The following is a 16544-nucleotide window of genomic DNA, read 5'->3' as shown; positions in this document are numbered from 1 at the left end:
TTATGATGCGATGAAAAAATAAATAACTTTGGCATATCTGTAGGACTCAAATTAGAATGGAAATTATAACTGGTTGGCATTAATGAGAAAAAAAATTCCATCAGTTTTGCATGCTGTTTACTATATGCCAGAGCTTCAACTGGTGAAAGTTCAACTTCATAAAGGTGTGACCTTTTAAACTATTTAACTTCATATGAAGGTTCGACTAAATATTCTGATTGGGCTGAGAGCCAAAACACTATTCTGAATATTTAAACACAACCCCCCAAGTTTTTGCTGCCTGTGCTGCAAAACTAAACTCTGTGTGTGCTTACACACATGCATGTTTTTACAAGTCTCTGTGTGGATGCATACAGCAATTAGCAGTGGAATGGTGCTTCTGTACACAGTAGTTAGTCCATTATCATCACAGACTACCTGCGTGGGAGTCAACAGTGTAAGAAATTGCTCAGTCTGAATAAAAATGCAACAACAGAACATCAGTGTTCTTTATCCACCCTTTATTAAAAAAAAATAAAGCAAGTGCATTTTTCTCGCATCAATGTTTCTCACATGTTTTGGTTTCCATCCAGGACATTAATGATCCCCAAGTTGCTGCCAGGAACCTCTGCCGCTTTCTGGTTTGGAGAGTAATTAGTTAATTACAGATTTAATTGTAAGCTACCTAGACATACTGTTTATCAGTCTGTTCAGGAGGACTACAAATCAAAGCCAACTACATCTTTAATAGCTAAATTACTTTTCTTTTGCAACTACAATTCAGGTCTTATTAGCAGCAGGAGTTAATGAGAAAAGTCACACCCATTTAACTTCACATCAGGGTATCTGGTTGTGCCACTGCTTTTTGGTGTGGCTGCTTTGTGCATTACCTATAGGTATGTAATTTAGTAACTAAATATCAGGTGTGAAATAGTGTTACATTAGTATGACTCTGATAAAGACCAAAACAGTCCTATTCCAAGGATAGCACATCACACCAAGCTGAGGCTTATATGATTTTATTTTAAAAAGAAAATAAAACAATGAATGCAACCCAATTGCCAAAGTTGTTTCTGTTTCCCATTTCTATTGTCTCCAGGGACTAAGCACAAAACTATGCTGGAAGCTCGGAATGGAAGTGGAACCATAAAAGCCTTTCCCCGGGCAGGCGTAAAAGGCAAAGGACCTGTGAATAAAGGAAACACAGGCCTTCAGAACAAAACATTTCACTGTGAAATATGTGATGTGCATGTAAACTCCGAGACACAACTGAAACAGGTACTCAGCTGGCTTGCAGAGTGAGAATCTTTGGCTGTTCTTTGTTTGCATGGTGGTGAAGTACCAACACAGCACATGTCAACCTAACAGTTTGTGTCCAAATGGAATTTACAGATTTGTCCATTGTACTTGGCTGCCATGCTGTATGTTTTGTTTTGATTAGGATTTTCCCTTGCATGGAATATGCTTTCTCAAAAGCTCTCAGTTGTACATCTTTGTTAAAGAGTTAGAGAAGGTGTAAGCTGCAACAGGTTACAACTGTCTTTAGACTGCTAGAATTGTCATGAGCTAATAAATACTGCCATTTCATGTAGTGCATGATATTTGCCTTGACAAAGATGTGAAGATGGATGCAGCCAGTACTTTCAAAGAACACTAAGTAATGTTCTTAGTTGTTCTTAATGTTCTTAGGGATGGAGAGGATTTCTAATATTTTTTATCAACATTTCACTCTGAGAAGCATGACCTCCAAATTGCAATTACACTAAGTTATGTTCAGTCATTCTTCAGATGATCATAGCTTTCTGAAAAACACTTAGTTTAATTCCATATGCCTTTTGGAATTAAATACTTGTTAAGGAACTTTACAAGAATGAAGATAAATTCAATAATGGACAATAGTAATACCCATTCTTCTGGTTTCATGAAACAAAAAGTTCTATGTCTTTTTATTGTGATAATTCTCTTGAAAATTAAAATCAAAGTAAAAATACAGTTCTGAAAAAGGTCCCTTACTTCTAATATTACAAGATAATCCATGTAGAAAGATACTTATAAAACCTCAAGATCCTATGAAGAAGATAATGGATTTTGTGCATTTTTTTCACTGTCACTTAGTTTTATATGTAACCATCTCACAAGGATCTCCAGGCAGCATAGCAATTTAAACAATTTTGTGACCTTATTTTCTTCCTCAAATAGGGGATACTTTACTATCTAATATTCTTTGAAAACTTTCTATCAGAAGTGGATTGAATTTCATGGGTGCTTTATAGAGTTAGGGAGGAGTTTTTCAAAGGCTTCTATCTTTAAACTGACTCAAGTCCTGCTGAAGTTAGAAAAGGTGGGAAAATTTTTTTAACCGTAGTGGAAGCAGAGTTGAACTTAGGACTGATGAAAATTACAGTCCCAATATGTGGTGCACAAAGGATCGTTCAAATTGCAAGAGGCCCTATTCCTTTTCATTATTGAATTAGTCAAAGTAATGCTGTTGTAGAGCAAAAGCCTTTAGTATTGGAGGAGTGACCTTGTGTAAAACAGAACCTGAAGCGATCTGTTGTGGAACCATCACCCTCTGTTTTCTTCCCCCCCCAATGTATTTTAACAGCACATAAGCAGTAGAAGGCACAAAGACAGAGCTGCTGGGAAGCCGCCTAAACCTAAATACAGCCCTTACAACAAACTCCAAAAGGGAACACATCCTCTAGGGGTAAGAAAATCACCTTTTTATTTGACTTTTATTTTAATCTTCATGAGTAGGATTTTTAGAAAACGTAAGTGGAAAAATGTTTAGAAGTAGAGTAACGGTGTAAGCTACTGGAGTATCAAGTATATGAAGGAGCCAGTAGAAGCCCAAAAGGGATTTTTTTATATAATTTAAGGGGTGTTTACTACAGCCTGTGGACCCTTGCTTTTGTAGCTACTCTGAATAACCTCAGAAAAGAAGCTTGTTGCAATGGTCATTAGAGAGCAAGAGATGGAAAAAACATCCAGATGTCAAACAGGATTTTTCCAGTTTTCACCAAGGACAATAGTGATGAAATAACTAAATAAAACTCTATAAAATACAAACCATTCATTCTATCCTCATTTAGAGAATTGTGGAGATAACAAGTGAAACAATTTAAAAAATCTGTCTCTTTCATTTGACTGTTTCAGGATGGGTCTGGTCACATTTTTGACTGCCAGGATAAACTATCTGAAAGACAGTTCCTACTAGCTCTGAAAACTGAGAAAAAGGTTTACTTTTTAATAAAAAAAGCCCTAGTTAAGAATCAGCTTATATTGTGGATGGGATAGTGAAACATCTGACATTTATCTTCTCCATCAGTTAAACTGCATGAATGTTTTATCTGCTGCTTTGTAAGGGTTTATAGATGGTTCTGGCAGAGGCAGGATGTTGATTCATTGTTCTCATGGAGATTAGCTCCTTATGCCTTGACCATCTTCTTTGATGCGGGCAGAATATGGAGTTGTTTTATTTTCTGCGAAAACCCATTTCTCTTTAAGCTGAGTTAAAGCTCTTTTCTTGGCAACAGAAACTGTGTCCTTATTGGGGCACAAGTGGCATATTCATGCAGGATTCAGTTGTAGAATAAAGCAGTGCAGCAGTCTGGTAGATCTACTAATAGGGAAATAGCCCCATAGGATTTCTCAGTAATCCACTAGAAAGACCAAGGTCTCCAATACAAACTGTACTGAAAGGAATAGAAAATATGTATTGGGGTAAGTAGAATATGGAATCAGGAAAGCCTTTCTGATGGGATTATTATTCCTTTAGGAAATTCATTGTTTTCCAGGGAATAAAAACAACTATTACATTGTTGTTGTTGTTGTTGTTGTTGTTGTTGTTGTTGTGCACAGTTCTCTACCAATTTATGTAATGGTGATTTCTGAGAACTCCAGCCAAGATTCAAGACAAATAATGGCAGTGTGTCCTTTTTTCAATCCCAATTTCTCACAATATACAGGTCAGGCTAGAGGGCATCAAAGAGGCAAAAGGGATTTAAGAAGGAGAAAACAAGCTAGCAATAAATGAACAGATATGTGTAAGAGAGTTGTGGCTTCAATAAGAAGGGAGAGGCCAGTTCTCCATTTAGTCTTTTTGGTTTTGAATATAAAAACTGCCAGAATTGCTGTCACTTGAAGTGCAGAATGGCACAGCAACAAGCCAGAGATATTCTAATTTCACCTTTGATTTAATGCTCTTTCTTTACTTTTTCTTTACTCCCTCTCCCTAGCTGAAACCAGGATGCTCCCCATTAATTTTTCAAGTGATTTGTCCCTTCATTGGAAATGAAACAAATAATGGCTACTTTACTCTTAATGTTGACCTGTGAGTTCATTAGAGGTTTGAAATTAAGGTGCAAGGTACTGTGTATGTTAAATATTACTAGTTTTGCAGCTACCTTGAAATCAGAATCATGTTGATAAATTAACTGAAAAGCTATCTAACTACATTAGAAGTACCAGATTCCTCCAAGACTGGTAAGAAAGCCCTAGCCTTTTAATAGAAACAGAGATCACACATAAGATCTTTGTGCTTCATGACAAAAAATGTATGAGCATCACCAAATTTGTCTACAGAAATTAAAAAAAGAACAGAACATGCTACAGTTTTATAGCTTTTCTAGACCAAAAAAATTCTTTTACCATGTTTTCAATATCATTTGTAGTTCTTTGTCTGTTCTAGATTTACATGCTTCAGAGACAGAAGCTTTATAAATTCCCACAGCGATATTTCAGAGTTTAAGAAATCTTGTGATGTTGGGACTTATTTGGTACTTCTTCAGGCCACTGTGCAGCATGTATAAAATACTGCACTGGAGAGGAAAAGGTTATCAAGCATTTGATGGTCCAAACTTTCTGCAATAAAATAGCTCTTACAAAGAACGTCCTTCACTGGGCACTGTAGACCAAAAAGTACTTTGTACTCAGGGTTATTTTTCTTTTTATTTTCCTCAGGTCTGTTCTGGATTTTTTTTCTGTTTGGGTGGGTTTTTTGTTTGTTTTGTTTTGGATTTTTGTTTGTTTTTGTTTTGTTTGGGTTTCTTTTTTTGTTTGTTTGTTTTTTTCTGTTCTAAATAAGGCTGTAAAGGCTTTTTTGTTAAAAAATGTAAGGAAGGAGGAAAAAGTCATATGTTCAGCAAGGGAAGAAGACAGCTTGATCAGTGAGTGTAACACTGATCAAGGAAAAGATCAGATCATTGCTTTTCACAGACACCATGAGGAATTTTATATCTACTATCTATTATATTCTTTGTTAAGAGAATTACAGAATTTGGTTTGATCTGAGTATTTCTCCCAGAGCTTTAAAAGACCTGGAAGCCAGCAAAATTGCCAATAGGTTTTGAGAAAAGTAAAAATCCTCTATCCAACTGGCTAGTAAAGAACCCACAGACCTTTTGGAATATGGTGATAGTGTAATGATGAAAATCAATGGTGGTTCATGCCAGAGTACTCCTGTCTTTACTTTCTGATTATTCACTCACTAGGGTTCTGTTGAGTTGAAAATGTCAGAGTGATGTTGTGAAAATTAATTACTTGAAAATCCCTTTCAAGTCAAGGGTGAGAAGTTGTGTTTCCCTGTAAGTAAGAAGTGTCTATACTTGCAATGAGATGAACCACAGGATGGTACATATATTCATATTCTGTATATTCAATACCAAAAGTCCATCAGAGACAATGGGAACTTTTCTTTGTCTGTAAATGAAGTTTCTAATTTTATCTCAGGGTTTTAAAAACAGGACAACAAAGATATTCAGGCTCCTGGCATCTCATCAGAAACTTGAAGTTGCACTGAAAACTTCAGAAATCCATAGAGACTAATCTGATGTTCATTTGTATGCATGCTAAATTTAAATTCTCTTAAATATTACTGGACCTCTTGTGAGTCAAACTTCAGGGTTTGGGCTTTTTTCTTTAGGAAAACTCTAAATGAGCAGTTTTCTTATTTGTATTTGGTAGTCCACAAGTTTTAAAATCATGTCATGATTTAAAATGTTTTTTTAAGAAGAAACCTCAGTGAAAGGAATAGAAACATCATAGTTTGGTGGAATACTGCTTTAAAATATCTGCCACATTTTCACAATCCTTATAAGAATGAGCAGTATCTTAGTGGGAAACAGTTGAAGATGTTGAAGACACAGCAAGATTACATAGGGCAGCACCCATTTAAACACATGAAACATGAGAGCTTTTCATAACTCATGAAAGATAAAACTGGTTTATTTGCTTGTTATTAGAAGCAGGAGCTAATGAAGAGGAGCTATATGGAGATCTTAATTTTAAGTAGAACTTGCATCCTAATGATTAAAACAAAAGTATCTTCTTAGTCAGACCAGGGAATAGGATATGTTTTCATTCTGCTCTGGTCTCAATCATAAAGCTGTCCAGTTGGAGGTCTATTAATTGATATCTAATTTTTCCTTATTTGATTGTTGCAGGGTACGCGCAGCTTTACTTTGGTGCAGGTTCCCCAGCCCCAGTTTAGATTTGCTTTGATTTCTAATCTCATATTAAATTACGAGTGTCAGCAATAAGGTGTGAGCACTGAAACTCTTTGTGTCCAACCAAATCCTTGTGCCCTTGTCCAGTGGGCGAGGTTGTATCGCCTGTTACAAGTCTGTAGCTCATAGAGTCAGTAGCCACCACGAGGCCTCTCTTGCTTGATTTTGCACGTATAATCTTAAGTCAAGATCCCTCTTGTGTAGCTAATATGAACAAATGATGTCTCTCTGTTTGTTTGTTTTCTCTTGTTCCCCACAGGTAAAATTAGTATTTTCAAAGGAACCTTCAAAGCCGATGGCCCCACGAATCTTACCAAATCCGCTAGCAGCTGCAGCTGCAGCTGCTGCTGTGGCTGTGAATTCCCCCTTCAGTCTTCGCACAGCCCCAGCAGCCACCCTTTTCCAGACTTCAGCACTTCCTCCAGCACTCCTACGACCAGCTCCTGGGCCTATACGGACCACCCACACTCCTGTGCTGTTTGCTCCTTACTGAATTCCAAACAGGAATTTATTGTACTGCAATAATTTTTCAAATCAAAAAAAAACAAAAAAAAAAATGAAAATCAAGAACATTGAACTATGCAGTGTTTATTTATAGTTTAAAGTATATATGAAGAGCCAGAACTTTTGATAGAGAACTGAACAAATTCTGAAAGGGGGAATGGGCAGTATTTTCTCCAGATGAGAACATTCCTCTTGAGCATTGATCGTTTTAGAACTGATCTCCAGCATTGACTTGTAGTGACATATAAAACTTATAAAGCCTTTTGACTGTGCATTTTGGCACATATTTCCCTGCAACGTCTTTCCTGCTTTATGAAACAACTTACAAATTTGTCTAAAGGGCATTAACTGGTTCCAATGTATATAAAATACTTTATTCTGTAGATTAAAGAAGAAGGAAAAAAAAAAAGAAACACTGTGAATAGTAGTACCCTTACCAATCCTCCTGCCAAATCAGCAGTTACTGGGTATTTATCTGAACAAAAGTAGATACAATAGATGTCTTGTAAAACAGTAGTATTGTGTCTCTATCTATGCCACTAGGTTTCTAACTGAGTTGCAAAAGATAAAATGAACAAAATTATGTCACTTTGGTAAGTAGTAAAAAATTATTACAATAATGTGGAGCTGTTCCTGGCGGGCAAAGTTTTCCTCACTCAGAGAAGAATGGGCATGAAAATAATCTAGGTTAGGGCAAAGAAAGTGATAAAGAAGATCTAGTGGGGCAAAAATAATTCAGATACGGTACACAGAATGGGTCAAACATTTATTTAACTGAGAATGTATGTGTACATACATACATGTACACTGTGTGTTTATTCATAAAGTGTAATACATACAGGATAGATCAATGTTTAAGACATGACAGTGGACAACAAAAAATATGCTCTTGTCATGAACACAGACCTGACACTTCAGTGTTGAGCAGAGGGAAGACACAAATTGGTTACACAGAGTCATAACTGACAAATGAAAAACAGGAGAGAAATCCTGGTCTCATTTAAGTCAGTATAAAGTTCCTCCTGACTGCAGTGTAGCCAGAATTTCATCCCTAGAATGGCACATATTCATTTTATATCACACCAGTGGGAGTGTCTGTAGATAGAGGTAATATTTTTTGCAATAGGCTTAGTCTTAGAAACAGACTTATTCACTTGTTTTATTTCCTACTGATGTGATACAAAATGTGTTAATATACCTATAAAATGTAAACAGTGACACATGAGATACATATTACGAGATAACTGCACATCATGGGTTTGGAACAAATACAACTTCTAGGATCTGAAGGGACCCTTGAATTCTGTAGCTGACCATTATGTATGGACAGCTTAAAGCCTTATATATTTACTGTGAGGCTTAAAGGGGTTGACTGTGTCCCTTTAAAGTAAGATTTATCAGGGGTATATATAGATATATTGTATATATGCTAGAGTAAGAAAAATAACTTATAAACAGAAAATCTACTATATAAAATAACTATATAACCATTGATTTCACATGTGGGTCATTAAGTGGTAAGTAACAAACAACAGAGAAAAAAATAGACTTCTTGAATCTGATCCTTGCTGCCTGCTTTTTCCCATAGGGAGCTGAAAAGTATCTATTAATATTATGGAGTGTGCTGCTGAGTCACATGCAACCACTCTGATGTGTAGCTAAGTGAAATGCCTACCATGCATTTAGGCAGAATAAAATTTAAAAGCATAATTTAAGTTTAGATGGAGAAATTATTTGAAAGATTTTATTAAAAGGCAGTAATGCAAAATATTGACCATGTGGTTGCTATATAATGCTGCCTGTGGTTAATGCAGACAGGTGGGAGATATAGAGGATGAGAATATACAGCACTTTTGACTTGCAATTCATCAGTGAGCCTTCCATATACATTAGTATTTGCCATTTTTTAAACCTCTCCGCATTTAGATTTTATAAAAAATATATAAAGAGAGAGAAAGAAGAGGTTCCATGGATATCTGTGTCCAAAGAATTCCAAAGAGATGCATTTATTTATCTAGAAGTATTAAAATAAGTTCTATATTATGTATTTGTATTTCATCCAATTTCTTTGCAAACGTTTGTGCCTTGAAATGAAATGAGCTTTTGTTTATATTTAATTCACACCTATGTAGCCATGAAAAACACATGATGGTGATTCCAGGGCTGATTACCAGCTGGATTGCTTTGCCCTGACTTTCAAAACAACAGTATGAGTAAGTTCCTGAAGCCAAGCTTAGACATCTAAATAACTAGGGGCTGACATTTAAAAGGGCTCTCTACTCTACAGCTCCCAGTAAAGAGGCAGTAAATAAGCCAGCCTTCAAAACCTGCTCATCATACTCAATTTAGAAAATGTTTCATTTTATTTGGGTACATGAGATAGTAAGATTTAGTGCACTTGGTCTTTTAAGCCTGCTTTCAAACTTCCATCTGTTTGCAGAAGCTGTAGTGCCATTGCCAGCTGCGTTCAGATTCCTCCTTGAAAAGGGCAGCAGCTTTCAAGCTGTGCTCCATGAACCACCATTTGTCTCCAGAGCCTTTTGTAAGAGCCTGTGTAAGATCTTGCTAAAGGAGCAGAGGAAGGTAGAAGATCTGTGCAGGCTGTCTTTTCCCCATGAGGAAGCATGCAGATGGGAAAATGGGAGATAGGCAAATATCCTGAAGGCTCTTATGCACAGCCTTCTGGCGCATGGACACCTGTTGTACATCCTGCCATGTTGTTGTGATGCCATCAAAATCAACAGGCTGATCCTTGCCAAAATGTGGCCTGTGGCATGTATGGAGGCACAGTACTAAGGGCAGAGTTCATACAAATTTTGCTAGAAATAAGAGTGTCATTCCAACTACTTACATCAGCTAATTTGCAATGACACCTTCAGTTTTCTTGGACCTCTTTTGTCACAGTGCTCTATGGAACAAGTTTTTGTTCACACAAGTCTCTTTTAAAGTTCAGCTGTAAACAACAAACTCAATTCTTTTTATGTCTCTTACTCACTACCTAATAAAGGATAAAGCCTAAATGTTAGAATGTATAGTGGATTTTCTGTGCCTTGCTGCTCCACCCCCCTCTCGGTCAGTAACAAGCCAAGGTACCCAGGACATCAGCACAACAATTCTATTATCTGTCAAGGAAAATCCTGCCACAGCAATCTGATGGGGCAAAGAGAACTTCTGTTCAAGGGTATGTCCACAGCAGATGACAGAGGAGGTAGCAAACAAAAGACACTTTACACCTACTTGTCAATACATCCAGTGTGGAGAGCACTATAAAAGAAAGAAATGCCATCAATTTCGTATTACCGTAGCACGCCAGGGCCAAGAGGAAGCCTAAAGCACAAGGAAGCAGATCATTTCCTCGAAGACACAGTCACTCACTGGAATAACAGTGTGAAATCAGCCTGCGGGGAAGTGGCTGGGTAATGAACTCCGAAAAACAATCAGGTTCAGGGATGTTTTCTTAAGTTCTATTTAAAGTGTTAAAGAATGACTATTCTGTTCTGACCCAAAGAGATGGTATTTTTGTGGGAGGGATATATATATATATTTATATTTTTACGCTATCTGCATTTTTCCAAATATCTATGGCTTCAAACCTTTGTTCTGAAGGATCATCATTGCTCTGAACCATGAAATTAGTTACCTTCTTGAAAACTGCTGTAAAAGCTGATGTGAGAGGTCAGTAAGCAAATGGTATAAATATGATGATCTAAAATGGAAAAAATAGTACTGGCCATGTCAAGGAATATTGTATTTGAAATATACATCTTTATTTTAAGATAGATTATATAAAATTAAGAATAGCTAAATAAAGTTAATATAACTAGAAGAATTACATATGTCATTTCAGTACTGAAATATTACAATTGGCTCTATATTTTGAAAGTTTAAAAGACTTTCTAGAGTTCAAATCAATGCAAGGATGCTGTTGGTAAATTTAATGTCTCACTTCATTATCTTCCATTTACATCATAACTGAATGGACCTGCCTTAAGTCCACTTCTATTTAAATTGCCAAAGATATGGTAGAGTACTGGCCCCATATTCCCTGAAAATGAAATCATGCTGCTTAGGAGCCCCTGTTTCTGTCTTTTACTCCCAGTAAACACTTAGTTTTTAGAGTCTTTTCAAAGCATCCTGGGAAATCTCTAACTCGATATCTTTTTTTAGCAAAATTAAACATCATTTTTTGAGCATTAGACCAACACTGAAGAGCAAGATCTATAAAGGTTTTCACAATTGTAACATTCTTTTGGGTAAATATGAAGCACAGATACTCAAATTGTTTGGTTGCACAAATCTTTTTGAAAGCAGGTAAAGTCAGAACCTAGAGCACTTTATTATAAGGGTCCTGGTTTCGGGATTAACTCACAACAATCAGAAATCTGTTCTTTTTATTACCAGGTGTCTAAATTTTCATTTCTAAAATTGACTTCAGCACAGTTCAGGCTTCAAGACTCAAAGCTCCCAAGAAAATAAGAGTGGGCTTCCTGTTTATCAAGATGCATGTGAGAATGTGAACCTATGCTATGTAAAATATTATATTTTTTGACATCACATCTTCTCCTGTTCTCACTGTTTATCTGTAAGTGCCATTCCTTCAATGCCAATGAATCACACAGAAGCTTCTGTGCTGGAATTCAGTATGTGACAAAGAGAAACAGTAATACTGATAAGTCCTATCTTAAACTAGTTGAAATCTCAAACATACAGTGAAGGGTTTAGCCAAGGCCAAGAGCTTTATGGCCTCTCACTTCTACAGGTTTATTAAAATTCAGGACCATTTAGGAGTAAATGTAACTATCTGGAGGATGGTTATTACATAGCCTGACCTGAAATGTCAGCAGCTGAAAGAACCTGTGCTCCAGACCGAAATTAGGAATACTGTGAAAACCGTAATGTTCTTAACTTTGGGACTTCTGATAGCAGCTGCAAAAATCTTTGATTTCAATAGAGGCAATTTTTTGCTCCTATTGGACGAAGCCTTTTGCAGTCATGCTGTGTACTGCAATTAGGTGTCATTCAACTCTGATTCAGTATTGATACTTTGATAAAGAAACTTGGCCGAGTGTGAAATGTGATTAGTGGCTGCCTGGTTCATGTGGTCAGCTTCATGCTGGGACGATGCTTGGGTGGTGAAATAAAAAGAATTGAAAGAGTCAATGTAAAGAAAGAAATTGGTGGACTAAATTGACCCTTTTTCCTTGTGCAATGTTCTTAAATGAAACTTCTGAGGTATGAACAAGCTGGGACATTGAAGAGTTCCTGGATAAAAAAGTAGGGACCTTGAAGATCATGAGATCTTAACTTTAAAATAATTTTGATGAGAAGACATTCTTTGGATTAGATACCACAGTGACTTTGTAGCAGTGGTCTTCACACTTGGCACACGGTCCATACACTGACATTTTTACTGTTCACAGCAGAAATCGAGGATTTGACACCCATGATTTGAAACAAGTATAGTTAATAATATTCATTGCATAGGTACTGGACACTCGATTGAAGGAAACAATAATTTTCCTTGGGACTCTGTGTATTCATGTGTCTTCAGACCAGCCAAGATATCACTGCATTTTATCAACATCTGTGTCTTCAGAAAGGATGTCCATGCTTTTTATTTGTTTTTATTGCTGTTCAATTTTTCTTCTGTGTTTCTTTTTCATTGTCTAGTCTCTCATATGAATTAACAGAATCCATAAAATTAAATATACATTTAAGAAGTATGTAATCATCAATGCCCCTGTTGGACCATTTGATCAGAATCAATAAATTGAATAAAGAATTTAAACCAGCAGAGCCACAGTAATAGTAAAATATTGTGAAGAGAGAATGTGTATACTACAGTGCTTTTTACCTAATCTAGAGTTTTATGACACACACAGCTTTTTAGTCTTTCATACTTTCCTGAAATACTAATCTTTTGGGATTCTTCAGAGGTTTAATCAAATTTAAATGTTATTTCTTATGCTGAGTGAAAACATCTGTGTATTTCTGAGTGCAAAGGCAATATAAAAAGGGATAAAACCCACAAACCATTTTCTCACTACAAATGCCTGCAGCATTTGTTAACAATGTCAGCCCTTTCTCTGCTCGTGGCTCTTTGCTGGCATTTACCATGGGAACTGTTCTCATTGACACATGTATCAGGGGAAGACTGTCAGTTCAAAACACAATCTGTCAAGTGCAGACATTTGTTTGGGGCACAACAAAGTGGGAGATGAGAGAATATAGGCAAAGTTGTGCCTGTTAGAAATCCCTCAAAACCACCTGGAGGCTCAATGGGGACAGGCAGAGGTTCTTAATGTGGACATTCTGTTGTATTTATAACACAGAGAACATGAATTTGAAAAAAGTCTTGATTTGAATATTTTTAACTAGTGCTTCAGTGTGGGGGATGATCCCCCCCTCTACCCACTCAAAAGTATAATCTTTCCTTCAGACAGACATATTTTCAATGTAGACTTGCCCTGATATTATTGCCAGTCAAACTGCTGCCTGAATCTGATTTGTGCATTGGAATAAAACTATTCATGTCAGTTTTGTTACCCAGAAGGAGAACCCAGGAATTAAAAATGAGAATGTAATGAGCCTCAAGTTCAGTCACTTTTTTTTTTTCTTCCTCCTGCAGTTGCTCAAGTCCTACCAGTTTGCTGAAATCTAGGTGTCAATCAAAGAGAAAATGCCTGTTTCTTCTTCTACTGCTTTTTGTAGTTTTGGAAAGGAGATGGAAACAGTTGTAGCTCTTTATCCAATGACTCACACAGTAAAGCTACCATGTAGTCAATCAAATGCCTGCAAATGTATTGCCTCTCTGCATACACACAGATTTACTTCCCTCCAATCCTTCTGCTAAATCACATTTTGTGACTCCCTCAGCAGCATGGGACACTGCAAGGAGCATTTAAGAGGAAAAGAAAAACCAAAACACCCACTTATGGTCTGTATGATATAGGTATATAATACAGTACCCATTTATCCCCTTCAGTGGCATAATCAAACCATGTGGCTGGAGTCCTGCATTATGCCCCTCATTACAGTATTTGATGCTTTAAATGGTGGGCACCGAAGCCAATTTTGTTGGCTGTGCTATAATTAAGCCTTCTCCCTAACTGTGTAAGGTTCTCTGTTCTCCACTGGGGAATTTTTCGTGGCAAGTGAATACTTGGAATAAAATCTAGATATTTTTTCACCTCCTTATGCAGCTTTGAAAAGCAGTAGGGGAAAAAAAAGTAAATTAGCCTCTCATGTTTTATTGATACCTATGTTCCATCTGACTGTCAGGAACTTCATAGTGGCAGTAAATACTTCAGCAGCTCTTCAGTTCTGCTCTTTGAGACAGGATGCAATGGATCACTATCCCATGCAATAGATATTTAATCCACAGCAGTATGCAAATCATCTGGTCTATGCCACCAACTCATTAAACTCTTTAAATCTGGAGAAAAAAGCCTCAAAACCTACCAGGACCCAGTGAAAGCACTGGAGATAACGAGCACACACCTTACATGATGTGGTGTCAAAGAACTTTCAGGAGAACATCCAGGTTAGTCCTACAGCAAGTGCAAGAGAGGGTAATAGTTCTGGAAATTAAATGTAGGGAAGTTCTTTCTGAACCCGTGTGAGAACAAGTTTAACTCTGCCAAATACACTGCAGCTATGAAGAACTGGAGAAGTCTGTTGGTATCCTTGAACAAAGTTCTTCCAGCTGTGGACAATCTCCAACATTACAATAAAAGATTTCAAACCTGAGACCAAGTAATTTAGCAGGATAATGAAATATTCTTCCTAGTCATTACAGATAACCAGCATAAGTCCTTCATTTAGTAATGCAAGGCGCAGTTAAATTCCTGGGTACTAATTTACTGTCAGTAGTACCATTGAGTACTGACACTTCTATGAAAACTGGCCCTGATCCATTCACACTTCAAAAACACTGTAAATTTAGATGACATTTTTATAAGTCCAAGAGTAAAATTTCATGGTCTAGTAGTTTGTAATAGGAGTTTTGACTGATAAATAGTCAATAAGCTATCTCTAATTAAAAAAGGGTGGAGGGACATGTCTGGGGCAATTATACCTTACTATTTAAAACCCCTGATAGCTGCCTGAGGGCTTTTTAAAGGTCAGTTATCAACCACTTGGAAAAGGCAGTGGGCTGGAAAACAACTGAGTCTTCTCAAAGATAGGTTAGGTGAAACAAAATTATCAAAACTTTAGTAATTTCTTCATTAGGTAAGTGTAGATTAATTGCTTCAGATTCACTTAGGTATTTGAGACTGTGGTCCGTAAAAATTATTAAATTTGTATTATGACAATTCGAACAATTTTGAAAGAAACTAACTGAAGTTTGCATGGGTTATAGTATAAGGAGAATTGTTAGGCTGGGGAGAGGAAGTAGAAGGCTTTTCCTCTGGAGCAGTTTTAAGTTGCATCTGGCTTCACTGGTGATTTTGCACACAGAAAAAAAGCATGTGCTCTCGAAATTCTTTGATAATGCATATAGGAGCTATCATCCATAGAGAAAGGAACATGATATTTTCCAGAAAGAATAGAATAATCTTAAGAACAGATATAGTGGAAAGGAGCGGTATTTAGAATCCAAGCTCTAAGAACTCAGTAGCTGTAAACAACTGAAGAGCACAATGCACAGGTATTACCATTTGTGGCAATGAGTTAAAAATTTGATACAACTGTTAAAATCAAAAATGTTAATTGAGGTATATTCTGCATTATACCACCACAGAATAAAAACTTTGTATTTTGACAACTTCATTGATTCATAATAAAGAGTAATTTAATCTTTTCAGAAAAGACATTAGGGATGAGAAAATAATACAATAAAATTTATATGGTTAGAATAAGGATGGAAGGCCAAACAAGAAAGGGATCCAACTGCTCCCTCTCATATGGGATGGAAACGGTGGTAACCATCAGGAAAAGACAAAAGCTATTCAAGGTAAGAAGATCTTCAAGCATAAATACTTGAATTAATGTCTATAAACTCACCAATTAAAATTGTCTGGAAATTAGAAGGTACTTGTAAGTGTTAAAACACAGAAATGGTGTCGAGCAGGCAAAAATTGAGGTGATCCTCAGCTAGGCTCTGTCTTGGTTATGAATGAGGTTCTGTGCCACATTTGCTGTGGCAGCAGCTCACTGGGCACAGTGGGCTACTCTGAAGGTCTGTTCCCTTTTCGCTCTGAGCATACTTTAGTGTGTTGCTCCAAAATATGTTAGTGACTTTACTCATGACTTGATAAGTCAGGGAGAGAAATATACAAGATATGGGGATTGACATGTCAGAGGAAAAAGACTTCTGAATCTTGCCCAGGGTCTATTTCATCTATATTCACAAAATAGTAGTAAGAAAATTGTTCCAAATCTGAGCGTAAGCACATATGTTTGGTGGTGGCTTTTTGGACACTGCATGTCAGATGGAAAAGTCTGTCACATTCTTGCTAGAATAGGATTCAATATAGTTTTCCTAGACAATCTCATGTCAAAATACATCTGTCACAATCAGTTGCTAAGCATAGTTCACGCTTTCAAAAAATC

At 36.7% G+C, this 16544-nt stretch overlaps 1 protein-coding gene and 1 long non-coding RNA gene across 12 annotated transcripts in view; both read left to right on the top strand.

The window, feature by feature from the left end:
* Positions 1–13546, top strand: part of ZNF385D (zinc finger protein 385D) — a 428588-nt gene extending 415042 nt beyond the window's left edge. For all 10 annotated transcript variants that reach the window (XM_069007261.1, XM_069007264.1, XM_069007268.1 and 7 more), the window contains 3 exons: positions 1079–1257; positions 2585–2686; positions 6745–13546. In XM_069007261.1, coding sequence (XP_068863362.1) covers positions 1079–1257; positions 2585–2686; positions 6745–6978 — 515 coding nt within the window. In that variant the 3' untranslated portion in view covers positions 6979–13546. The remainder of the gene's footprint in view (positions 1–1078; positions 1258–2584; positions 2687–6744) is intronic.
* Positions 13547–14813: 1267 nt separating this feature from the next.
* Positions 14814–16544, top strand: part of LOC138106535 (uncharacterized) — a 50071-nt gene continuing 48340 nt past the window's right edge. For both annotated transcript variants that reach the window (XR_011149017.1, XR_011149018.1), the window contains exons 1-2: positions 14814–15221; positions 15846–15945. This is a non-coding gene — a long non-coding RNA (uncharacterized lncRNA). The remainder of the gene's footprint in view (positions 15222–15845; positions 15946–16544) is intronic.

The sequence above is a fragment of the Aphelocoma coerulescens genome, chromosome 2, assembly GCF_041296385.1.
Source record: "Aphelocoma coerulescens isolate FSJ_1873_10779 chromosome 2, UR_Acoe_1.0, whole genome shotgun sequence".
Lineage (NCBI taxonomy): Eukaryota > Metazoa > Chordata > Aves > Passeriformes > Corvidae > Aphelocoma > Aphelocoma coerulescens.
Note: the sequence above shows the minus strand (reverse complement) of the source record. Positions and strands in the feature narration are given on the sequence as shown.